Here is a 25445-nt window from a genome sequence, read left to right as displayed (position 1 = left end):
CTGTCCTAGAGTGGTCCTTACATTCCCTGTCAGATATTCATTGTTGGGTCTCCTCTCCTCGTTTCATTCTCCCAACCCTTCCTTTAGGAAAGGGAAATTCAGGTGTGGGATGGAGAATAGGATCCATTTGTAGTGCTTGTTACTGTTCAGTGCTGGCAGTGAGCTCAATGAGTCTATTCAGGGGTTTTGGAGCCCAGACACAGGAACTTTTGTTTTCCTTGGGTCCTTCTCTATAAAGGTCACATTTGCCTTTTCACAGTCAGAGGATTCCTGTGGGGGGGGGCTGTTGCTGACCTTCTGAGGGGAAGCACCCAGCTTGTTCTCTATCCACAGGCCTGGTCCATAAATCTGCAAAACAGGAATATGTAATACAGGGTTGCATGAGTTCTACCATACACATGCCTACTCCTTTTTTTCATAAAGATAGCTTTTCCAGGAGAACAAGTAATTTTATATACTGGATTTTAAGAAAACTGCATCTCCTCTACTTGGCGACAGGCCTGGGAAATCAGTTTATGAAGAAACATTACATTTTTGCCCTAAGACTGGAGTGGCTTTACTTTATTCATATGTACAGAAAGCAGTGATTAAAGAAACAGAAGTGGCTTTAAAGATTGTTTATACCAAGGGACTCATATAGCTGCATAGTGTGGGACAAGTATGTTTTAATGCTTTGGTACATGATCTGGAACCACAGTAATTCAGTAAACATGGTGGAGTCTTGATACTAAAGGCACTTATTTTCTTTTGCTGGACACACTGAAAGAAGACCCATGAACAGATCATACAGAATGAAAAATTTAACTTTTTTTTTCTGATTAATGCTGGCAATTACCTCTGCATTTGTTGTAAGTAGAAATAGGCCTTTGGTCAAAGCCAGCTTTTTGCATTCCCTCAAACAGTTAGTGGGGCTAATACAGTATAAACTGAATAAGATTTGGCTCTGGAATTCAAGCACAAGCTACTCTTTCACAAGAACCCCCTTCTGTTTCTTCATTAGCCTTGTGAGCAGTAAATCTTTTTGATCATTTCATGCTACTCTCCTAAATATTGTTAGAATGGGCCAAGTACAATGCTTCAGTTTCTTTTTATAGTGCAAGAATTTAGCAGTCAAATACAGAAACAGATGAAGCTTTTAAAATATATGTAGTACTTACATAAAGATATAGAAACATCTGAAAAAATGTTTATTTTTCTTTCTGTACATTATTCCAACTCCAATTAATTTATGTTTGCTGCTGGGAAAATAATATTGATCATAAAAATGAAATGCTGGTTGGAAATACTTAGGCTTCTGTAATAGAATATTTCTTTCAGGATGAAGTATGAGAATTATGTGCTTGATTTTGCTGCTGCTGAAGCCAGTGGCTGAATGCCCAATTGCCTTCAACTGGAGCAGAATTGAGTCTTCTCTTTTGCAGAAAAATATCTTGAGCAGTCAGTAATTCTTAATCTCTGTGTTAAAGCACTTCTATTTGCTAAATTTTTAGTTCTGTTTCAAGCCTGGAGCCATTTGGCTGAAATTGTATTTGATATATTTTCTGGAAGTCTGTTTTCTGAGTCTGCTTCAGAATATGTTTCTGTATTCTCAAATAGGAAAGAACATATTTATTGCAGTCACTTCTCTATATGGTTTCCCTATCATATTTGAAAACAAAAGAGGTGTATATGATAAGATGCTGATTCTATGAAGTGGGCTTTCCCACTTCAAAGAAAGTGATGTTCCTTTAGTGCAGTCTGATGCGTCTGATGCAGATATATAAAAGGCCTAAAATTTTTGGAAAATAATGTGAGCATTTAATGAATGATTTTTTTTTTATAAGACACAATATGTATCATCAGCATAGTGTGTGTTTCTTAGCTTGGATGCAGAGCTCTGAGAATGTGGTAAAGGCATCTATTTAATTGTGACATAGAAAGTGAACTGGAATCTTTCTGGAGGTTCATCTATCTAAAGCATAATAAATTGATCATTGGCCTCTTTTAAAAATGTGATAGAAAGAAAAAGATATCATGGAATTTCAGATGTTTATAATCTACTTAGTTTTCCTCTTCAGGGTTTTACTGCAACCCAGAGGACACACATTAATTTTTTGATAGGGAAGAGTTTGGTCACCTCACAAGGACTTCAGAAGTCTGACAATTACAAGTAGAAGATTAAGTATCATCAATTGCAGAAAGGTCATGAGGGATGAGAAGAGTTTATGTATCCAGTAGTGGTTTCTGAAACCTGAAGACTACATCAGCAAAATGTGTGTGCTTGAGGCTTGATTTAGCAGCTGATTGTGAAATGATTGTTTCTGCTAATTTCAAGTAATGGTCTTATGGTATATTCCAGGGCAGAATTTTCAACAAACTCAGATTGAAATTATAAATGATAAGCAAAAAATTATTGAGGAAGTGGTAAATAATTGCAAGAAGTATTGCAATTATTATTATTTGCAATTATTATTAATCTCCATGAAATTATATTTGAAATTATATTATTGCAATTATAATTATTGTCCATTAAATAAAATATGGGCAAAGATGCAAACTCTTTGTTGGAGATTTACACTGGTAAAATGCTGTTGAAATAAAGTCTGTCTTCCATCTCTTCCTTCTAAGCTCTCTGCTTTGCCTTTCTTTCATAGGTTGTGCTCAAGTTCTGAAACAGATGTGAGGATTAGAGATAGGCCATCACCCATTTTCTAGATCATATCTTCTTCCTCAGGATCCACAAAGCATCCCAGGGAGACTGTAAAACTGTGTGTAGAGGTGAACAGACCTGCTTCAAAAAGGAAGCTGTTAAACCTATGATTCAATTCCCTAAAGGCCTGGTAGAAAAAGTAATGTAGAGTTCTGCTGTTGCAGAATTCTTGTAAAAAGATCATTGTAAAGTCATGGAAATACTAGTATCTTATCTCTGTGCAAAAGTGACAGGAATAGGGCTAAGGGAGTTACCAGTAGAAACCTTTTCACAACTCTGCTTCTAGCACAGAGTTTAAGGAGAACAAAAAAACCCCAAACCAATCCACCAAACAACAACAAAAACACCCCAAACAAACAAACAAAGAAAAAGAGTTAAAGAGTTAGTGAATTCTCTTGCTCTGCCACTTATTCTGCTTGTAACCAAAGGAAGTATCGATATCTGTGCTCTGCAATAGATATTTATTTCCCACATAGTTTTTTTTTTAGATCCATTCCTCTTTTTTGTAGAAACAAAACACCTTTGGCATATGTAGAGATTGTAGACTCTCCAGGTGATGTTAAGGTTGAAATTCTTTTTTGTATTTATGTTAAACTCTGAATGGTACTTATGGCAGCTATTTATGCATCAAATAACTAAGTCCCAACACAAAATTAGTCTCTGTTCTCTCTGCCCAAAGCCCTGATGCCTTTCATTTCCTGGTAATACCCAGGGTTTTAAATCTTATAAAGCTGACCTACTGGCTTGTGTTTCCAGAGATAAACATCTAAGACTTTTTCAAAGCTGCAGTTTCTTTACAGTGCCTCTGCTGTGGTGTGCTGGAAAGCATGATGAGAACTTATGTTTTTGATGTCTGTGATTTTCCCTCTTTGCCTGTTGAAGATTTAATACTGTTTGCCTGCTTGTTCTCCATGTGTCCGGTAGGAACATTTATGCCTTTCCTATAACAATGGGTTGAAGGCTACTCTGTTTAGAAAAATTTAGTATGCTGCCCATTTGGATTAAAAATAGAAGTAATTTCAGAAAGGCAGAGGGAGAGGGTGTGTGTGTTATATTTGTCAGTAGCATTATGAGAAGTGTGAGGTTCCTATCTCATCTTAGAATTTTGTCTTTTTTGTCATATCTCTTCTGATAAGTCAAAGTGAACTGAGTAGCTTCTCTGAGTCACCAGAAAATAAAAGCTCATGGCATTAGCAGGGTTTCTTTCAATCAATGGACCTTGAAGTGATGCGCATTTCTAAGCATCATTGTTGTTCTTCTAAGTCCTCCTGTGCATGAGGAGCTGTAATTATGATAAGCATGGTGAATGGGTCTGACTGCAGTGCCTGGCAGTCCTCTGGAAATTCAGTTGTTTAGACCTGTGAAAGAGCCACCTGTCTTCTCCACTTTGTAAGTGGAGCAAAAAGTAAAGCAATAAGATAAAGCTTTTTTGGGCATAGAACATACACCCATTTCTCCATACACCCCAGCCTTGCCCCATCCTCACTGTAAATGAAGACAACCCATGGTGGCAGTGCTGCCTGGCTCTATAGACCTTAGCTATTCTAAAGCAGGATCAGTGAACAGATACTGCCTGTAACCCAGATAATTTGGTTACAGTAGTTACCGCTTCTCCTTTCAGCGCGATACTGTTTCAAATATCTATTCCCTCCATATCTCCAAATGTCTCGATTTCATCTTCATCCTCCTGCTGGTGAAAACCAGAGTCCTGATCTTGCCATATGAAATCAATACATGAAAGAGATACGTGGTTGCTGCTGTTGGCCAGTGTCTTACAAGCATCTTGGATGAGCTCTCAGGGGTAATGCTAAGGTGGAAGTAAAAATGTGTTCATGGAACACATCAAGAGAGTATGTCTCCTGGGTAAAGGTGAGGGAGGGGAAAGAGATCATCACTGGAGAAAGCAATAAACAAGATAATCTTCTCAGCAGATTATTGTAATTAGTGCCTGAGGGCACTTAATGGGATAAGGGCAGAAAGAAGTACAGGTATGCGACATCGAAAGGTTTTTTTTTCAGGGAGTGTGTGTCAGTGAAGCCCTCTACAAAGAATGCAGAAGACTCTGAGCAATAGGACTGGCTGGTGGGAAGGAGCAGCATAAAGATACAGGAAACAGAGCTGAAAGTTATTTCAAGAAAAAGTGGGAACAGAGGGATGACTTGTGGAGGGAAACATTTTCAGTTAAGAAAAATGCCCATTATCTTTCTCTATATTTCTATTTGTACAGCTGTCGCATGTTCTAAGCCAGAACTGTATTTTTCTCTGTGTTTGGAAGGTCCCTTGCATGCTTTTGTATGTTAGAGAAAGGAGTAGATACAATACAAGTAGGCTATTATCGTCTGCAGAATAACAGTCTATGTTTGAAGTAATGTGATTTTTTTTTTTGTCTGTAAAGATTCTTCCACCAAAATCTAGGATTTCTGTACGGGTAAAAAGTCCATGTGAGGTTTTTCTTAAGTTGACTAAATCTCCAGCAGTGAAAGAATTTTTTTTTAGTTTATTATTTATTTATCCTTGCTTTAATGATGAGTTATTTCTCTTACAGTTGGTGTTCACAAGCAGGAGATGCTCCAGAAGAAAAATGCTGTTTTGGTAGATGGGGTCATCCTAAATGGTCCAATAATGGACTCAAAAGCAGGAGAGAAGTTTGTGGAAGAGGCCTGTAAGATTATAATGGAAGAAGTTGTCCAGAAAGCGGATGATGTGACAGAAAAGGTAAAGCCATAGAGTGTTGTTGAGACTTTGTAGTGAAGGTAATGAACAATAAATCAATTTTTATAAGCTCTATTTTATTGCATTCTAAGTAGCCTCAAAATTGTTTCTAGTCTGTGTTTGGCTCCAAAATAAAATACAGCCTTACAAATTAATAAAGAATGTATTATAAAACCTTCCAATAACATAATTAGCATACATATCTGCCAGAAAATTTTTTTTTTTTTTTTTAGTCTCAGAATACAACGGTCATTTTCTTTGAGATCACAAATGGCTGTAGTGTTTTTCATGTTTGGAGTGGGTTTGAGCTATTTGTTTTCTCCTCGGAGGCACTGGTGTTGGAGAAGGAGGAAAGTGGGTGTGGTACCACCATGAAAGGACAACATTATAATAATATTGCTGTGGGTTCTGTAGAACCTGCTTAAGAGGCTGTATGGAAAGAGGTCCTGCAAACAAACCGTGCTTGCCTTTGGGCATGCACTGCTTGCTCCCACCCCTTGGCAGAACAGCATCTGAAATGCTGTGATTATACATCTTTAGCTAACGACAGAATTTGAGCTGCAGGCTTCTTTCTTTTCTGCCTTTCAGCATTTCCCACTCTAATGTTTATGCTTGAGTGTTGCCTGCGACATGATAAAACCAACATCCCATGAGGCCAGCTTACTGGATATATTTTCTGGTGGCACGCTGCCCTGCCACGGGAAGTTTTGGGAAAGCAGAGCTGAATGGGGTGATTACTTTGTACTCTATAACCTCTTGCTCCTGGCTAAGCTGTTCATTGATGGTGTCTGCCCTGCTCCCCATCACTAGGTCTGTGAATGGCAAGCCCCTGAAAAGCTTAAGCAGATTCTTGACCTGGAAATGAGGGACAACGGAGAATGTCATGAGAAGATCCTGCAGCTCTGCCGTGATGTTATAAAATACAGCGTCAAAACCAGTAGGAATGGGATTTAAGCACTATTGCTCTGCATGCTGACTTAGATGGAAAAATTCTTACAAACCTCTGCCACCTTTCAGGGAACTGGGAGTGTGAATGTTTGTTTCCCTCCTGCCTATACAAGGGTGCAAACAGTTGTTTGACTGAATTCTGGTCACCGTAGGCTTGACTAATATATGTCATAATGGCAAACTAATAAAAAGTAATTAATGTAATGCCATTTGCACTAATAGTAGATTCTGTCATTTTGAAGTCTTGGGAAAGTCACCTAGACAAATGATATAACAGTCTAGCAAAACAGGCAGGAGAAGGACCTTTTTGTGTGATTTCCTGCTGTCTGAGTGATGAAATTTGGAGTCACCATCATTGCCCTCATATGTTCTTAGTGATGATTTCCCTACATTTGTTATTGTTCTATTTGAACAATAGTCTAGTAGGTTGTTAATTTGCTGATAGGCAGTAATTTGTGTTCCAGACACCATGAGAAGAGAGCCTGCCGTGTTTCAGAGACAGTACACCACAGCTCTGCAGGATTAGTTCACTATAGCTAACCTTTCTGCAGCGTGTGCAGGGTAATTCAGTCTTGGTGAAAAGGGATGAGCAACATCTGCTCAGGAAATAGCGCTGTGAATCAGTAGCTCAGGATTTCAGATGTTTTACAGCTTAGGCTGTATTTTGTTAAGTGAGAAAGACATTTGATATAGTTTGTTGTGCATTTCTGGGCTGCACTCCCTGCTACAATCACTGTTGCTGCAGAGTAAACCTATAAAATAATTTTGAGAGGGAACTTATGCTTTTGAAAACCACAGAAGAGTAGTGATACTGATCTGCAGGGGTAGAGTACTAATGATATGCAGATATAATTACTGAGTTAGTGGAAGATGTTCTGTTTATCTCACTTTTGCAAATTGCCTTTAGATTATAATATGTCACCATAGAAAGGACGTTGTATATAAAAATATGCTGTGCAAGTAGTCTTTGAGTATAGACATTTATTGAAGCTCTAGTTATAATATAAATGGGGCCATACTGTTTACCTGGTTTTGCATGTAAAAATGCTGTGTGCTATGGATTAAAATTTAGGTGGTGACCCTACTGTTGAATGAAGTTGTTTTTATAGTCAGCAATAGTATAGAATTTTGTCAAAATTAGTTATACCTCATTGTTTAAAGGAGGATAAATAAATTCTCTTAACTTCTTATTCATTTTAAGTGTGCAGCAAAATTTTTCAAGTTGTTAGACTGCCTCTCTCTCTGTGTTGAAACTCTGGTGGGAGAAAAGGCACAGCTGCTTGGGATCCTGTATTCTATGGCTTAGCAAAATTTGGCTGAGCGTCGACTGTGGCCTCTCAAAATCACTGTTTAAAGGCATTATGTATACTCAATTGTCAATCCCTTTTATTTTTTGCTTTATAAAACTTATGAACAACTCACAATTATTCTGTGCACCACTTGCATTTCTCAAGTCACATTTTGAAGTTTGAAAGTGCTTATTAAATTTACTTTCAAAGGAATGTCTAACTTTAGGAAGGGACAGGAAATCAACTGAGAGAGAGTGTGATGTATTCTCTTTTCTGGTATATCCTGTCACTTGCTTTTCATCTGTATTTCCAGATCATCCAAGATTTTTCAATCAGCTGTATGCTGGAATAGATTATTACTCGTTAGTGGCTCGTTTCATTACCGAAGCACTGAACCCCAGTGTGTAAGTGTAGTTCTTTGTCCTCTTGATGATGAATTAGTATGCTTTTTGGAATAACAGCTTTTTTTGCTTCCTTGCGTCTGATTTCTGTTTTCAGTGTTACAGAAGAGGCAGGAATTGTGCAAGACTTTGTGAGAGGAAACCCTCTGATTTAGATTGGCTGAAGTTGGGGTTTATGAGGAGTTTTTTTCAATGTTAATAAACCTAGACTTTTATCTCACTTAGTACATAAAAATAAATTAATCAGACTTAACTTAGTTGTTCATTCCTTTGAGGCATTCTGCACACAGTTGAATGCAAATGGTTACCTGTCTACTATTTTACTTGCAAATGCAAAGCTGAAATTTCAGCATGTGACCTACATTAATAGAATACTCTGGTGTATTACTTTGAGAGTGGAAGTGTCAATGAGATGCTGCCAGAAACGAAGCAATTGCTCTACTGTATCAGATCCATAATGTTTGTAGTTTAGAGTCCTTCTGCTGGTAGTGATCAGCTGCTGATAGATTAGGGAAAAGTGCAAGAAGCCTTTATCTAGTTTAAGCAATGCCATGAGTTATGTAGTTTTAATACCAATTATCATGTTGTTATTTCTCTTTAGATACACATATGAAGTATCCCCTGTGTTTCTGTTGGTGGAGGAAGCAGTCATCAAGAAAATGATTGAATTCATAGGCTGGGAAGAAGGGGATGGTATATTTAATCCAGGTAGGAACAGTTCAGATCTCAAGCTGAGTTATTATAAACTGCCTAATACCATTAATTCTATGAACATTGGAGTCATGTAGAATATTTGAAAATGTATGCAAAAGTGTAGTGATACACAAAACTATTTAATCTAGCCTTATCTTATGTGTTTCTAGTAATAATTTGGTGATTTTTACCTGTGAATGAATGAAAACACTTCTACATTAAATATAATTATATGGAATTATTTGAAATTAATTGTTTGTAGCTGATGCCCTTCTTGACCTTATTAACTATACCAACAGCCTCATTGGAAGGAGTCAACTTAGCTGACAGACAGGGAGCTGATTTATGTGCTAGATGCCAATCCATGGTGCCCTGAGGGCATAGATCTGTGTATCCTGCCTATGAACTGGGGGAGCAAGAATTTACATGTTCTTAACTCCTTTGAATTTTTATAATTTTATTAAACATTATGATAAGGCAGGCTAAACAGATATTTCTTAAGCTGCTTGATAAACCATGTTTTTCAAATGTTCTGTAAGGCAGTGTTTCAGCCCACGACACTGAAATAATGAAGCATAATGGTGATATTTCACAGATTATTCGGGTAACAAATAATTGGGATAGTTGTGAAGCTTTTATGTCTATTTTGGGGGTGAGAAGAGAAATTAAATGAGTACATGAGTTTAAACTCCCCCTCCCAAACTGAAGCAAAGTCAGTAATTCTAGCCTACACGAGTAGTAGAAGAATAAACAAGTTTAAAATCCCTATTTTTTAATATATTACTGATATGGATTCTTTTCATATCAAATTTGATGCATATTTTTTGTAGAAGCCTTACTTTTACAGAAGAATTTCTGGCTTAATACTTCATGATCTACTGAGAGAAGATAAATTAATTGCCCTTGTTTTGGTTCTAGTTTTATGTAAGGGTTTTTCTTACTGCTTAAGTTTTGTTCTAGGTGAATAAAACCTGTGTTGAGCAAATAAAACTTGTCCAGATCTTACCTTGCAGATCTTTCAGTTCCCACTCACTGTATTTATTTTTGTGTCTGTGTTTTCTTTTTCCAAAGACCTTTTTTTCTCCCTTGGTCCTCTGAGGCCTGGTTGCCCAAGAGATCTCCAAGGTTCTGAGCTTGGTGCAGGCAGCTGAGCTTGCTGTGCTTCAGTGTAGAGGAGAAGGTGCTGTGGCAGGGTTTTCTCTGTTGGGAAGGACTGCTTGGGCACAGCTCTTATTCCTCAAAGAGGAAAATATCCCCAAAGAGCATCCAAACAGGCTCTGCTTCTATGCCTGCTGCCTGCCCAAGGTTCATTTTATGGATGTAGCCTTCAGGGGCGGAAATAAACTGTGATGGATGCATCACTAGTATGCCTGTGGGGTTTATTTTTCCCTTCATAGGTCAAGCACTCAGATGCAGCAAAGGTACTCATACTGTGGCTAATACAATATTTGTATGTCTCTTTTTGCAGGTGGCTCTATTTCTAATATGTATGCTATGAATTTAGCAAGGTACAGATTTTGCCCTGAGATAAAGGAGAAAGGGCTCTCAGGTCTGCCAAGACTAGTTCTGTTCGCTTCAGAAGAGGTAAAATGAAAACAAAGAAAAGCTTTTTGAACTTTATTTTTTCAGTAGCTGCAAAATTATATCATTTGCATATCTGATGGGGCACTGGTAGAATAATTCTGACATCAATGTATGATGTGGAATATTGGAGCAAAGTGGAGAAGTCTGATGGTAAATTTCCCTGCTGAAGCTTTCTTGCTTTCAGAAAACAAACACAGATGTTGCTGCTTTGAAAACTGCTGATACAAGAATAGGTTGTACATGGGGCAAACCTGAAGCAGAATGTATGTGCTGTATTGTGGAGGTCTGCAGCATTTGATTTCCCACAGCATAAAGTCTAGCAGGAACTGTAGGTGGGTTTTGGATGTCAAAGGTTTTTTTCTGCATGTTAATTTGTACTAAACTGAGTTCTTGTGGGCCTGTGAGATGGCTCTCTGCAGCTCCCATTTTGCCCTGTGTCTGAATATACAGATTGGTTGTGGTACAGAGTCAAACCCACCATATGCCTCTCAGAAAAAAAAAAATTCTGGACCTTTAGGCATTTTTTCTTTAAATAATTGAAAATAACTGGCCAGTTTTAAAAGTTTTTGAATAATATCAATCCAAAATGCCTGTGGGAAATTGAGTTACATTCATACATTTATTCTGAAGGTAGATTTTGAAGGTGTTTTTCTCTTCCCTGTCCCTTCAGTTTTGAGAGTTTATAATTTGATTAGTGTAGAGTTGTTATTAATTCTGACTCTACTATATAAAAGCCCCAGTGGAAGCCTGCACAGAACCTTGTTGTATTAGAAAATATGGACTTACTAGGATAATTTTAGCTCAGACGTTTATGCTCCAAACAGTTTGCAGTGTAAATAGATGAGAGGCTTATTTTGAAGAAGCCTGAGGGATGAAGGCAGTGTGTAAGTTTTCCAAGATAACGTGTCTTTTGGAACTGAGCCCACATGTTCTAAATAAAGGTGGTTTGTTTGTTTTTTCCCCCAAAAAATTTTATTTTCTTGTTTGCTTTCTTTTCTTTTCCTGAAAAGTGTGTATATGAAAATACATGCCAGTTCATGCTTAATCCCTCATGTTACATCTTCAAAATAGTTTAGGAGGAAAAAATGAGTTTGAAGCAAGTTCCATAAATGGTTTTGAAGTGAAGCCCATGAAACTTTCATCATGAAGTAATGTTTTATTTCATTGCATGGTTTAACTACAATGTATTTTCTTACTCTGAAATAAGCAAACATTTAAATTCATGTCAAAAGAAATTTTAATTGTCTGCCAGAATAAATTTATTTTTATGTCTTTGCTTCACCAGGAAGACCAAAGCCATAAAATATAAACCTGACCAAGAAAAATAAAATGGTAAATTTTTTATAAGGACATGCTTTTGATCTCTAATACTTTGTTTGCTTCAAACAACTACATCATCTTTAGTACTCAATAATCATTTACTGTAAAAATGATGCTTTTGATAGCCAGATAGTGTGACTGTTTTCTAAGATCACTAGCGTTTATTCAGTGTTATGAGGCAGGAAATGGGCATATTCATTTATGATTATGTTAGATCTACCTGTACTGAGTCCAAGCTAGATGACTTTTTGGAAACTTTTGTTCAGATATGCCATGTTGAGAATATATGTAGTCAGTAGCCCACACCTGAGACAAGTACAGAAGCGCTGGTGTCATACAATCCTAGTTCTTTTATTATTGCTTTTATTTTGAGTCTTATTTAACATTTTGCACCTTTGAATCACAGAACCAAGGAATCATTTAGGTTGGGCAAGACCTCTAAAATCGTCAGGTTCAACCTTTGACTGACCACCACCTCGTCAACAAGACCATGGCACTAAATGCCACGTCAGGTTGTTTCTCGGACACCTCCAGGGATGATGACTCCAGCACCTCCCTGGGCAAACTTCCAATGCTTAACCTTTCCTGTGACAAAATTCTTATTGACCAACTTGAATGTCCCCTGGGACAGCTTGAGGCTCTGTCCTCTCATCCTGTCAGTGGTTGCCTGGGAGAAGAGCCTGGCTCCTCCCTGGCTACAGTCTCCTTTCAGGCAGTTGTAGAGAGCAATAAGGTTGGTCACCTCTGTTCAGCCTTTTCCCAGGCTAAACACCCCCAGCTCCCTCACCCACTCCTCATAGGGCTCACTGTCTAGATCCTTCACCAGCTCCATTGCCCTTCTCTGGACATGCTCCAGCCCCTCAATGTCTTTCTTGCAGTGAGGCCCAAAACTGAGCTCAGGATTTGAGGTGCAGCCTCACCAGTGATGAGCACGGGGGGCAATCAGTGCCCTGGTCCTGCTGGCCACACTATTGCTGATACAGGCCAGGATGCCACTGGCCTTCTTGGCCACTTGAGCACACACTGGCTTGTGTTCAGCTGGCTGTCAACCACCATCCCCAGGTCCTTGTCCACTGGGCCCCTTTCCAGCAGTTCTTCCCCATGCCTGTAGTGCTGTCTGGGGTTGTTTTGACCCAAGTGCAGGACAGGGCGCTTTGACTTGTTGAATGTCACACCCTTGGCCTTGCCTATCAATCCAGCCTGTTCAGATTCCTCTGCAAATCCTTCCTACCCTCCAGCAGATCAGTTTCCCACCCAGCTTGGTATCATCTGTGAGCTTCCTGAGGGTACACTCAATCCCTTCATCCAAAAATTCTTCATTTTTGTTGGATTTTTTTGTTTGTTTTGTTTTAACTGAAGAGGCACCTGGAGAAGCAAATTCTCAACCCTCCCAACAAAACAAACAAATGAAAAACAAAACTTGCAGAAATTAACAACCTGGGTTTATCTTCATAATGAATCAGGCAAGAGCATTGGCATGGAGAAGCCATGAAACTATAATGAACTGAGTATTGATAAGGAGTCAAAAGACATGACTGTTCATTCAAGGCCCTTGTGCCATTTTAGGGCTTGGCTGAAATAAAATTATTTTTGCCTTAATTTGCAAAGTCTCTAAGTTTCAGTTTGGGACTTGTCAAGTTGAAAGAATTGCCCTGCTGCAAAGCAAGGGAATACACAGACTTTCAATGGCTTATGTGATCTGGGGCTATGTATTTTTTGTATGTTCTTGGATAATATAAAGATGTATATTTAATGCATGGCCCACCCAGGGTCCTCATATATTCTGCTTGGCCTTCAGGAATAAAAAGGCTCCTTGTTCCTGTAAGCAAATGCTTAGATGTTCAAAGCTGTGGTGATATGCAGTGAACACTGTTTATGCTGCCATTCTGTAATACTTTTGCTGGATCATAGCAAAAGTATTACAGTGTGATTCCCCTTGAGACAGTAACAGCAGAAAAGTAATTGTTATATCCCACTTTCTGGAGGCATGATTTGTTTCTCTGTAGAAGATAAATGCTGTTCTAGTTGAAGATATCAGCCCACCTTTTTATTCCCTTTTGCTACCTGAGTCCCATCTAAACTTTATTCTAGCACAAGTACGTGCTACGTTGATGTGAGAGGTAGAAATCTGATAAGTTTGAGGTAAGGGTAGAAAGAGGATGTGTAAACACTTGAAATGTACATGCTGATGTGAGCAGTTTTTTTAGATGAAATGAAACTAAATTCCTCCCCAGTGCAACTTGATCATGTAAGTAATAAAGCGAGAGAACACAACATTAACTTATCATGTTGTCCCCTGTTGAAATTACAGCAGACAAAAATGGGTAATAAAACTATCTCATAATAAGGTAATTGCTTTATGCAATCATGTTTCTAGGAAACTTTTTAAAATCAAGAAAATACAAATTTATCTTCTGTTTTAATGAGCATAGGTAGAAAGTACCTTGTCTTTGCAAACATTATTAGGAAATGAAAACTATGTCTAGATATAGGAAAAATAGTTCAGTGGCACATCTTAAATGCACCAATGTTCCAATCTGATCTTGTGCTCTGAGATGGCAATTTCTTACTACAAATGGCTACAGATTCAATAATATGTCCAAACAAACTAAACTGTGAAAGACATAGCAAGAGTAACCTGAACTCACAGTATTTAAAATAATACTTTTAATCTGGATATTTCTTTCTCCTTTTTTTTTTTTTGGGAAGGGAACTATGAAAAGTGAATTAGTTGGTGCTCTTGCGACTCTAGCTGCTAAATGCTCTTTGGTATATTTTTTCTTAAAATGATGCAACACAGTTTAGCATAATGGCTTCTAGTAATGAAGAGGGGGAAAGAAATTCTTGCGTATTTTCAATCAATATAACTGAAAGACCTCTTTTTCATCAAAGAAAGCATATTTCAAGTCCCTGTAGTATTATGAGTCTTGTTCTTTTTCTGTCCTAGTGAAAGACATAATTTTCCAAGAAGTACAGAGGTTCTTCTGGAGGAAAAATAATTTCTCTTGCAGCCTGTCTATTTTTGTATTCCCTCTCTTCTTCTTTTTTCCTCTGCTTTTTGGTATAATCTCTCAGGTACTCAAGCCTCTTTTATCTTTCTTCCAGTCTCTCATACCATTTTTTATAATAAAATATATAATTTACTGATTGTCTGCTTACTAGTATACTGAATTTGCAGGTCTTACTCAGTTTGGAAGGATCTGATTATTGTTATTATTATAAGGTGATTCATACCTTTCATTTGAAAGTAATGGCTAGAAATCAGTGATGGAGGCAACTTGTATTTTAAGTGATTCACTCATCAGTCAAAAACATCTCCAAACTCCTGCTGAACAACACGCAGCCACTTACAATCATTATTACCTTTATTGATGCAATGTAAGACTAATTATCCACCTATGTATGTTATTATTCTTGTAGCAGTCTAAATGGCTGAGCCCTAAAGGCCTTGTGGATGTGTCATGTTACAAATTAAGCTTTCTTAAAACTACTCAGTAGCATCATGTCATTCTATGCCTTTGTTTAAAAAGTGGGTGGTGGTGGGGGAAACCTCTTTGTCAAAAAGAAAAAGAGCCCTTTGAGATCATCCATCTCATCAAAATAAGCGTGACAGGCTTTAATACCCTTAATATATTCATGCCCACACATTAAAATGTTGTACATTTTTCATAATTATGTTCTGCAGTAACTGCATTTGTGTGAACTCTCAGGAAGAAAATGGAATTAATTAACCACCTGGCTTCACCTCCTGTATGAAAAGTAACAATTCCAGACATCTTTGTGTTTGCTGGAGTATGCGTTATTTTAACCCTTCGGTAATAATGTGTAAAAGAGACAATTTTATTTTTATGAGAAGGGCAGTGACAATCCGAGTGTTGGATGGCCTTGGTTCTGAGAAGAGCTGTCTAGTCCTAGGGGATGTGGGGTACTCTCAAAAGTGACTCCACCTCTATAAGGGGGTAGTTTTGATGTCTAAATATCTTCGGGTTAAGAAGGTTACTGTATCTTGAATTCCCAGGCTAACTTTGAAGACAAATTAAGCAGAGATCAGTGTGCTCTTGTTCTGGAATAAGCCAAAGTGTTCTTGTGCTGGAATAACTGTATCCACAGTGGAGCAGGTCCTTATAAAGGTGAACATTGGAAATACGATTAGATAAATCATTACTATTTGTTGAAAAGGAAAAAGTTGTAAAAAGTATGTAGTGGTCTGTGGGCTTGAATAGCATTGTCACCTTAGTCATTTTACCACATTCTGATTAAATAAACACCCATTCACCCATTTGTAAAATCCTCTTTTGCACTCCACAGGCTTCATGGGCTGATGCCCTTCATTCAGTGCAAAGTGAGAAGTGGGCTGCATGTGTCTGTGTACTCAGATATGTCTCTGTGATGAGACCTAGCTAAAATTCTTTGCTAAAATACTAACTTAATTTTCTGAAAAATGCAGACTGGTTCACACTGGAACCTTTTGCAAAATCCCCAGTAAAGTCTGAAGATGTGCTGAGTCCTGTCTGAAGTCTGCTTGCTTTCACAGGAGTTTCTAAGGTTCACAATCATGTGAACTACACACCACCATGATTTCCAGATCCTTTTGCAGAGATAGGATGTTGAAAGCCTTGCAAATCCCCATTTTTACCACATCTGACGCTTTGGTAGGTCTTGAGAGTTGAGCTCCTTGATCCTGTGAACATGGGTTGTTGTATTAGGCCATGGGTCAGTTTAGCAGAGTATCCTGTCTCTGGGTATCTTGTCTCTGGCAGTGGCCATCAGCTGGGGATTAGAGAAAGCATACAGAATTGTTACAAACATAAAGTAGTAGAAGCTTCAGATATACATCCTAACCAAGGGTCCAATTCCCAAGGAGTGGTGCTTTTGGACTTTCAGACCTAATTCATTGTTTCCAGGCTGTTGAGCTAAACAGCCTTTAGACCCTTTTGCTCATGCATTTCCTAACTCTTACGCTCATTGATACTTTTGACTCAGTTCTATTTAAACATTTTGAAACAATAATTCTTCCCTGATGACAGTTCAAAGCTTTTACTTTTCATTCTAATGCAGAACGAGCTCTAAGAAAAATTCTATGAAATAGAGCTTCTATTTTTTTTCTTAAGCCTGCATTTTAAACATAGTGCACAACTTCTTTTGTCTTATTTTCCCCGGTTTTCTGTGTGTGTTAAGTACAAGATGGGCTTTGTGATATGTACCTTATCAGTTTGTTTTTTGTGTTAGAATATGCTGTTGTCATGGCTGTTAGGTGCTGTTGTACTTGCCACTGTTCTCTATGTTAAGGAATTTGTTTCTCTTGTTTAATTGTGTGTGTACTTTTTTTTTTGTGCCTCTCTCACTTACAGTGCCATTACTCCATGAAGAAGGCAGCCTCCTTCCTGGGAATTGGTACAGAGAACGTGTACTTCATCAAAACAGATGAGAGGTAAGAAAGCAAAAGCCATTACTCTGATCTCTGAGCCTTTTTAAAATGCAGTAGTGCTGTACATAACTAACCTGTTTGAATGTAACTGAAAAAGTTTTAAATCTGTGTCCCTTAGAGGTAAGATGATACCTGAGGAACTGGAGAAACAAGTCCAGCGGGCCAGGAAAGAGGTGAGAGGGGGAGAGAGAGTGTGAAGGAGAGAGGAGTGTATGCAGACTGTGTGCTTGTGTCTGAGTGAAAGGAAGGAAAACTAAGAGTGACCAAAATCTTAAAAGTAGGGCAGCTAATGTAACAATGTCTTTCTTACAGGTGCAATCTGTTTGCCACAAACTTGTGGTACAAGCCAAGGCTTATGGGTTCTACACTCTTAGAAGGGAGGAAAATTCCACAGGGTGTTTACTGCTAATGAAAGTCCTGAGTACAATGCTGCTCTGAAGTATTTAGCACATTTCTTATAGGATTTCTTTTGCCCTAGATCCTTTTGTAAATGGATGCAGTATGTTTTCCTAAAATGGTTTTTCAGTTAATTACAGCAGCTATTGCTCTATTGCCTCAGCAGTGAGCAAGAACTGTAACATGTGGCTTAGTCTCTAAAACTATCTTACAAGCTTCAAATGCTAAATTCCGTCCCTTCTATTATTCTCGCTAGAGTGCAGAGATGTGCCTCTTTTCCCGTAGGGACTTTGCCAAGTAGAAAGTCAAAGGCAAGAATTTGGAAAGGCACTGATGTGTATTTGGACAGCATTAACATACATTCCCACAATCGGTAAGACAGTCCTTACCTATAGTCAACCTAATTTATTTTAGAGAGCTTGAAGGACTGAATGTGACTTCCAGAGGATCTTTTTTTGGCTTGATTAGTTCACCCTATTTCTCACTTTCAGTTTGTGCATCAGAACAGTAGAATTCAAAGCTCAGCCCTTAGTCCATGATGAGTGAATACAAAGCAGCTAGTGCAATGTTCATGGCATGGATGATACCTTCCATGGAATTCTATCTTGGGAAATCTGCCTTTGTGGCTGATAGAAAAGCCAAGGCAGTCCTGTCCTGACCTGTCTTGTGCTGGCATACCCACAACAGCTTACAGTAAGTTCTGATTTGGATAAATTTTCTGCCAAACAACCATCTCTTATTTGAGTTTTATGCTGGGTAGCATAGCTGTTGATACATGGGGGCCCTAATGACCTAGCAAACTCTCTTTTTTGCCTCTTTCCCTACTTTGTATTTTCTGAGAAAGACAACCTGTACTTTACTCATTTGAGCAAACTGGGAGTGGAAAAGGGACTGAAATAAAATAAAGCAATGGGAAGCAGGCTTGCAGGAGAATCATCTGTTTGCTTTTGCAAAAACAATATTCTTGTTTGTTCTTGTAACAATACATGTAGTGGTCGTTTGAAAGAAATCATCTGGCATTTGTGATTTTTTTAAAAAGGTTTACCTCAGTGTGCTATACCCCGCAATTTAAAAACAAACTGGTCTTCTTGCAGGAAAACACGATTTCACTGGCATTTTTAAGGAAGTTACAAGTGTATTGGAAGGTTTTCATTTAATCAGAGCTTCAGTGTGTCTGTCCAGCTGTGTCTGTTACAACTTTTACAGAAGGATGCTTCAGTAAATTACAGTAAATATTCTAATGACTCTAGACAACAGAGGATGTATTTGCTAGTGATTGAAGCACAAAATGATCACTGAACATGAAAGGCAAGAGTCTTCTCTTTTTAGAGAACTTAGGCAGGAAGACTAGTTTATTGTCAAGAGTAATAAAAATGTAATTCCCTTCTTTGTGGGAAAAGTATAATGGTAGCAATTACTGGAATTTGTAGATATCTGAGACTTGTCCCTCTATTCAGTTGTGCTACCAGTTGGCTGCTTGAGAGCCATTGACTTTCATGTAGCTGTGGGGCAAAATTGCTGGGAACACTAATAGAAAATAGATGCAATGGATACATCTTTGCCTCCCTCGCAAGAGTTCTGTACTCAAGATTTAGGCTGATTTGTAAGTTTGATTAACTATTGTGGTAGCTTGTACTCAAAATAAATGACCGAGAAGTGAATTAAAGGCTGGTAAGTCTTTGTGAATGTATGGGATTAATTTAAATTCATTCCAATGTTACTTTTCACTGCTTTAGCCATTTGTAAAGAAAAGCTAAAATAAAAATAAATCATAATTATGTACCATTCTAACAGTCCTCTACACTGTAAAGAAGGATGGAACTGTCAGAGTGTAAATGTGATATAAGCCTGTGTGTCTCTGTAGATGCTTAAAGTGGCAACGTTAAAAACAAAACAAAACAAAAAAATCATACTTCAGCTGGGTGAAGATACATGCAAGACTTGTGTGGAGTTCGATTTTTCAGCTGACGTCTGATTTCACTAAAGCTCCATTGAGTTACACACTTACATCATCTGGGAGATCTAATTCACTGCAAATGAACTTCAGTGATCCCAGCCTGCACAATTTAATAACACCTTGAGTGCCTCTTCAGTTAAGTGTGTTGTTCTGCAGGCCAGATGCTGAACCGTGTGGAGCAGCTCTTTCAGCAGTCACTTACCAGCAGTGAGACTGCGCAGTCACTGCTTGGGCAGATACCCTCAATTTCATGGAGTTGTTACAGACTCCACCCATTCTTTTTGTTGTTGAAGTTTCTGCTCCTAAGCAGACCCAACACAGATCTCCAAGGGTCTGTGAGCCAGAACGCTGCTAGCTGAAGGGAAGAAAAGATGGATGGCTGTCAGTGGCTGTCTGAGACCCCAACCTGACAAAAGCTTTTCTTATCCCACCTGACTGACCCTAACACCATCTGAGATTTCCGGCAGTCTCTCTCCTAACATTCAGTTACCATTTACAGCCCTTCTTCTTTCCTAGACAGGAGTGGGAGCAAGGGAACAGCACTGAGCTGCAGGTCAGGCATGGGATCAGACAGCGGTGACTGTCCCTGTCATGGTGTGCACCAATGTGGCTGAAGGCAAAGCACGTTCCCTAGCTGAAGTTTCCTCTTCACCAGGCAGAGAACAAGGGTGTTGTAGAGACAGTGCAGGTGGAAACCCTAAAGGGATGAGCCCTTTCCTTGCATGGGTAGTCTGCTGGCTGAGCTAATTGCTTTATTTTATCAGTCAGAATGACAGCATATATGGTAGTGAGATGTGAAAGACTGAGAATTGAAAATCAGTGTATAAAGAGAGATGTCATATATCTGGTATGTTTTGATTTTGACAAAACTAGCATCTGTCAAAACAGTCTGAAGCTGCAGAAGTCTGCCCTGGGATGGTGTTAAGTAGAAATGAAAAATGACTTTTTTTTAAAATGAAAAAAAAAAAAAAAAAGAAAGAGATCCAACACTATTAAATGCAGTACCTTCTGCTGGGAAACTAAAATGTGGATTGTCACATCTTTGTCCTACATTCCTAGACCTTTTTAAACTTTAGCTCTGCAAGTATACAAAGAAAAGATGAGCAGTGCAAATGATAACTTTTTTTTTTTGTTTTGAATCCTATTGCAGGGGTCAGCACCATTTCTTGTCTGTGCTACAGCAGGCACAACTGTGCTGGGAGCATTTGATCCTCTGGATAAAATTGCTGATATCTGTGAAAAGTATGGCCTCTGGCTTCATGTTGATGTGAGTTTGTATACTGCATGGTTTTGTTTAGCACTGCTTTTTTATAATTGCTATTTGACTGTTGATATTTCTTTTTTAGAAGTTGGGCTCTAATAACATTTCTTTTTCCTTACATAGGGACCAGAAATACGTTCAGATTTGACTCTGTTTCATGTGCTGCAAAACAGCAAATAACTTGGTTCTGACAAGCAGCCAAAGCCATTTTGTTATGGACAGGTTATGTTTCAAAATTATTTTATAATCAATTTCTTCTTCTCGCTACCTCCTAAAAATGCTTCAAGGATGATATACAAACATAAGTTTTGATTCTCTCCACATTCAGTTGGGGAATAGACACATTAGAATTGTGGTGTGATGTTCATACAGGTTAAAATTAAGGTGTGCTTTCTGACTCAACGAGTCATAGATTATTCTGTTTCATAATTACAGATTTGAATTTCCTGTATATGTCCTTATGTTTTCCTAAACTATTCAGAAATTTTTCTCTTTTTAAAAAGAAATTCTTTGTAATTTTAGGTTTGGATATTAAAATCCCGTAATGAATCTCTTTTGAATAATCACTGTGCCTTTTTATGACTTGAAAGAGTTAGCTGTAAATGTATTTTTCTAAAGATAGGCCTCTTCATATATTCTAAAATTGCATTCTCTTTATAATTGCAATGTCACAAATCCAGAATGGCTAGATTAAAAGTCATGGAGCAGTAAGAGAATCTGCAGCAATATTTGTGGAGATTTCCAGACCTGCTCTAAATTTCTGAAATGTTTGTATAATGTTGAGTGTCTAAAGAAAGATCACATAGGCAGTGGTGCATGTTTCAAATAAATGTCTCACAGACATTAATAAATAAAGTCACTGTATATGTGAGTCAAAAGAGTTTTCTTATATTCTTGGAGACAAAAGTGCAGAATTTAGGCCTAATATTTAAAATGTCTGCCAAGCCTCCTCATGGCTATGTGCTGCTGAGAAGAACTCACCAGATTTTCAGCAGGAGTGCACACTCCTGTTACACAACTCTCCTGTGTGCCTGTGTATAGCTGGTGGAGAGAGGGAGATGGTTGGAATCTGTGTTGGACCTTAGGTGAGTCAAATAGATGTGGCTGGAGCCATCTCCAGTGGCTGTAGGAGAGCAGTGAGCAGTCTCCCTGTAGATGAACTCAAATATGGTGAGATAAGCCTGGGTCCTGTTGTGAACCTTAGTGAATTGTTAGTGTTTTGAAAAGAACTAACTTTATTCATATTCTGATTTTGCCTCATATTAAATGAAGGTAAAAATGTCCAGGATTATCTTTAAGTTATTTTCTGTTTTGAAATGACTGTAGTTGTCAGATGTTAATTGTTTCCCAGTAGAAGGACAAATGTCCAGTAATAAATTTGGTTTTCAGTCTGGAATATCAATTGTTCTCTTAAGATGTGATTCATGTTATGAACCTCTCAGTGGCTCTCAGAAGTTCTGTCAGTATTTTCTCTATCTTTCACACTATATAAAGGGTTGGGTGGATGGCTGTTTCTCTATTTGTTTGTTAAAAGTTACTAGCTGTATTTATAAGAGGACAGGATATTGGGAAAGACTGAAAACTTTCCACAGAGGTGACATCAGGCACACATAAATATACAACTGTGCTGTGGTTGATGAGCAGACTGTGATTCTTAGTGGAACATTTTTTTCCCTCCCAGCACCACTAGAAAGAGATTTACTGAAATTGTATCTGAGCAGGTACAGTGAGACTGAGTCTCTGCCATTCAGAAAGACTATAGGAAACACAGAGAAGAGTTGGATTTTTCTTTTGCTTTTTAATTTTTAATTTTTTTTTAGCAAGCTTACATCTTACCACTATAGAATAGAATGTAATATTTTTGAAATCTTTGAGAATCTACAGTCTACTGAAAGGCCTGGCTTCTTGTTGAATGATTTACACACTATGCAGTCTAACAAGTGTGTACTGCTGTTTAGGCCTGCTGTAACTTTGAAGGAAAAAAGAAGTACAGTACAATTAAAACACAGAGTAAAACCCAGGTTAAGTGCTGTCTAATGTAGGACTTTTCATGTGTCATTAATAGGCATCAGGGTTATCTACTGTAAGTGCTCTCACAACCTGTTACTAAAGATATCTTATATGAATGGCAGTGGTGTTTTTTCCAGATTTACACTGATTTGTTTCATTTCAGAATATTTTCTGATCCCAAAAATTGATGTGTTTGCCTTAGGGAGACTCTTTTCATTAAATATGAAATGATAAAGCTTGTGATTCTTAGGAAGGGCAAAAGGGAGAATGTCAACAGAAATTCACTAAGCTTCAGGACAATAAATTTCAATAAAGTCAGAAATAGTAGATAAGCTCTGACATGAAGACAAACCAGAGAGGAATAACAAGTTAGGGGAAATGTTTTAAGAAGATAATACCAGTAGGTCCAAACTACCCTAGCAGTCAAGCTGTTCAGTCAAGCCTAAGAGCAAAGGCTATACCAAGCTTATTTTGTTCACATTGCAACATTCCAGCTGCATATTGTATTTTAACCTCCATCTCTGATGCCTTTCTTAATAACTTGTTTTGTATCATCAGTATGCCTCCAGCATTTGTGTATGTCATGTATTGTCTTCACGTAGCTTTAAATGCTATGTGTGAGTATTTTTTCCCTGGTGGTTCTGACTTTGACTATTTTTTTCTCCTATTGTTAGGCCTGTAGAGAAAATCAGGCTTGACCTATTAGCCCATGCTTAGGTAATTAGCTTAATCAGGCAGTGCATACTGTGATTCCCATCATTCACTTGTAAATGATTTGTTGCATAGGAAACAGAAATTTTCTCGTACCTTGTTACCAATTACATTGTGTGGGAGACAGGTTGATAAGAGTCATGTTTTGACCTATCCTGTCTTGCTCTCAGCTGGATTTGTCTTTAAAAAAAAGTGTCATTCTAGTTTGATCAATCTGCCCTCCTTCTGTAGTCCCATGGATGGAGGAGAAGCCATCAACTTCACTGTCTTTGCAGTATCTCATCAAAAAGCCAGAGAAACCTGCCAAGCTGCAGCTCTGGTAGTGAGTGAAAATCTAGCTGGAAAACCATTCCCACAGAGCACTTACCAGTGGTTCTCTGAAGGGGGAAAAACATTTGAGCAGGATTCCTCAAAGTCTGTCGTATGGTAGAAATTATCTGGTGTTTTTGTTAAACCACTTGGATGAAAAAGAGTGTGCTGACAAATTTGAAAATGACATAAGACTTCTGACAAAGGCAGTGGGAGGACAGGATTAGAAATCAAAGGGATTTTGACAATTTGGAGAAAAAAGTGGCAAAAACTAGGCTACAGTTCAATAGAGATAGAATTCTAAGCTGCAGTAATCAAGTACACAAAGACAGGCTGGGGAGTGTTGACTAGATAGCAGATCCTTACTGTAAAGCCCAGATATTTTCCTAGTTCACAAATCAGTGATATTTTCAAATAGAGTTAAATACCTTTTAGAATTGAATAAAGGAGCTACATAAAATTATTCTTTCTTTCTGCTTCACACGCCATCTGCTTTATCTAAATTTTGTCCAAATAAAAAGATGCAATCCAAGAAGGCCCTACAGGAGAAAGATTAGAAAATGGGAAACAATGTAGATAAACAGAATCATATTTATAAATTATGACCAATGAGGAAAGATGGAAAGCACTGATGTTATTTAAACTAGAAAAGACAAATAAACAGAACACAATAGTCTACCAAAGCTTCAAAAGGTGCTGCTAAAATAAAAGGACTAATCTGTTTCCCTGACCACTGGAGGTGTGACAAATGGTAACATTGTTTAGGACCGACACTTTAAATTAAAAAGGTGTTATTCCTGTTACACACAAATTAAGTGGTTAAATTGCGCAGCCTCCATCATTAGAGAGGCCTTTAAAACCAGGCAAAGCCAGTGATTCTCAGTCTCCTTAAATGCCTTCTCATTCATGGTGTTTTGTGGGTGTTTTTGTGGTTTTTTTGGTTGATTTTGTGGTTTTTACATATTTTTGTTAGTTGTTATTGTTGCTGTTGGCGTTTTTCTGTTGTTTGTTTGTTTTTCAGCCTTGGATCCTTAAGCACTTCCTCTTTGAATTGGATAAAGAATCATGGATCACAAATTCATCTTGTATTACTGTGGCTCAAGTAGAGTAATATCATTTCTCTCATCTAGATCTACAGTGGTATTTTTGTAAAAAAAAGGCAGAAAGTAGGGCCAACAATGCTGTGGAGGCAGTAATTGCTGGTCTCTCTCTGCATTTTATTTTTCACTTCAATGCTAACTGCAGGTGTAATTGATTTGTTGATAAATAATCTCTAAAAAAGATGTGGTTGAGAGAAATGAGAGGAGTAGGGCTGATCTTGCCTTTGGGGGTGGCACACTGTTGAGATGACCTCTCAACTGCCCTTCTAGTCCTGTTTTTCCCAAACAGTGTAGGAATGTCAATTTTTTCAAACACAGAAGTTTTGGATGCAAATTTTGTAGAAATTGATATTTTAACGGGTTGTCTATAATTTCTGAAAATCAAGGAATAACTTAGTGACTTTAAGTTTTGACTTTATAGAATCATAGAATGAGAGGAGTAGTATTTGTCTCTGAATAGGAAGTTCAGTTTGATTGTCATCCCATAGCATGGCAAATCTGGACTAGCTGAAGAAAGAAAGTTGCAAATCATAGTGCTGCAGGATTACCATGAAGTTGGAGGCAAAATAATTCCTACCTTAGTTCCCACCTGGAGTTTGTGCAACAGGAAGGATGTTCTGAGCATGACAATGTAAAA

The 25445-nt window shown here is 38.0% G+C and overlaps 1 protein-coding gene across 5 annotated transcripts in view; it reads left to right on the top strand.

Moving 5' to 3' along the window:
- Positions 1-25445, top strand: part of GADL1 (glutamate decarboxylase like 1) — a 175742-nt gene that overhangs the window by 100843 nt on the left and 49454 nt on the right. For 4 of the 5 annotated variants that reach the window (XM_038127862.1, XM_038127861.1, XM_038127858.1 and 1 more), the window contains 8 exons: positions 5235-5404; positions 6212-6338; positions 7952-8042; positions 8641-8747; positions 10201-10316; positions 16988-17067; positions 17183-17237; positions 20568-20684. In XM_038127862.1, coding sequence (XP_037983790.1) covers positions 5255-5404; positions 6212-6338; positions 7952-8042; positions 8641-8747; positions 10201-10316; positions 16988-17067; positions 17183-17237; positions 20568-20684 — 843 coding nt within the window. In that variant the 5' untranslated portion in view covers positions 5235-5254. Of the gene's footprint in view, positions 1-4707; positions 4870-5234; positions 5405-6211; positions 6339-7951; positions 8043-8640; positions 8748-10200; positions 10317-16987; positions 17068-17182; positions 17238-20567; positions 20685-25445 lie in introns of all 5 variants that reach the window. The other variant, XM_038127863.1, reaches the window with a different exon arrangement.

This window comes from Motacilla alba, chromosome 2, assembly GCF_015832195.1.
Source record: "Motacilla alba alba isolate MOTALB_02 chromosome 2, Motacilla_alba_V1.0_pri, whole genome shotgun sequence".
In the NCBI taxonomy this organism is placed as follows: Eukaryota; Metazoa; Chordata; class Aves; order Passeriformes; family Motacillidae; genus Motacilla; species Motacilla alba.
The sequence above is the reverse complement of the archived record's forward strand: the minus strand, read 5'-3'. Positions and strand labels throughout refer to the sequence as shown.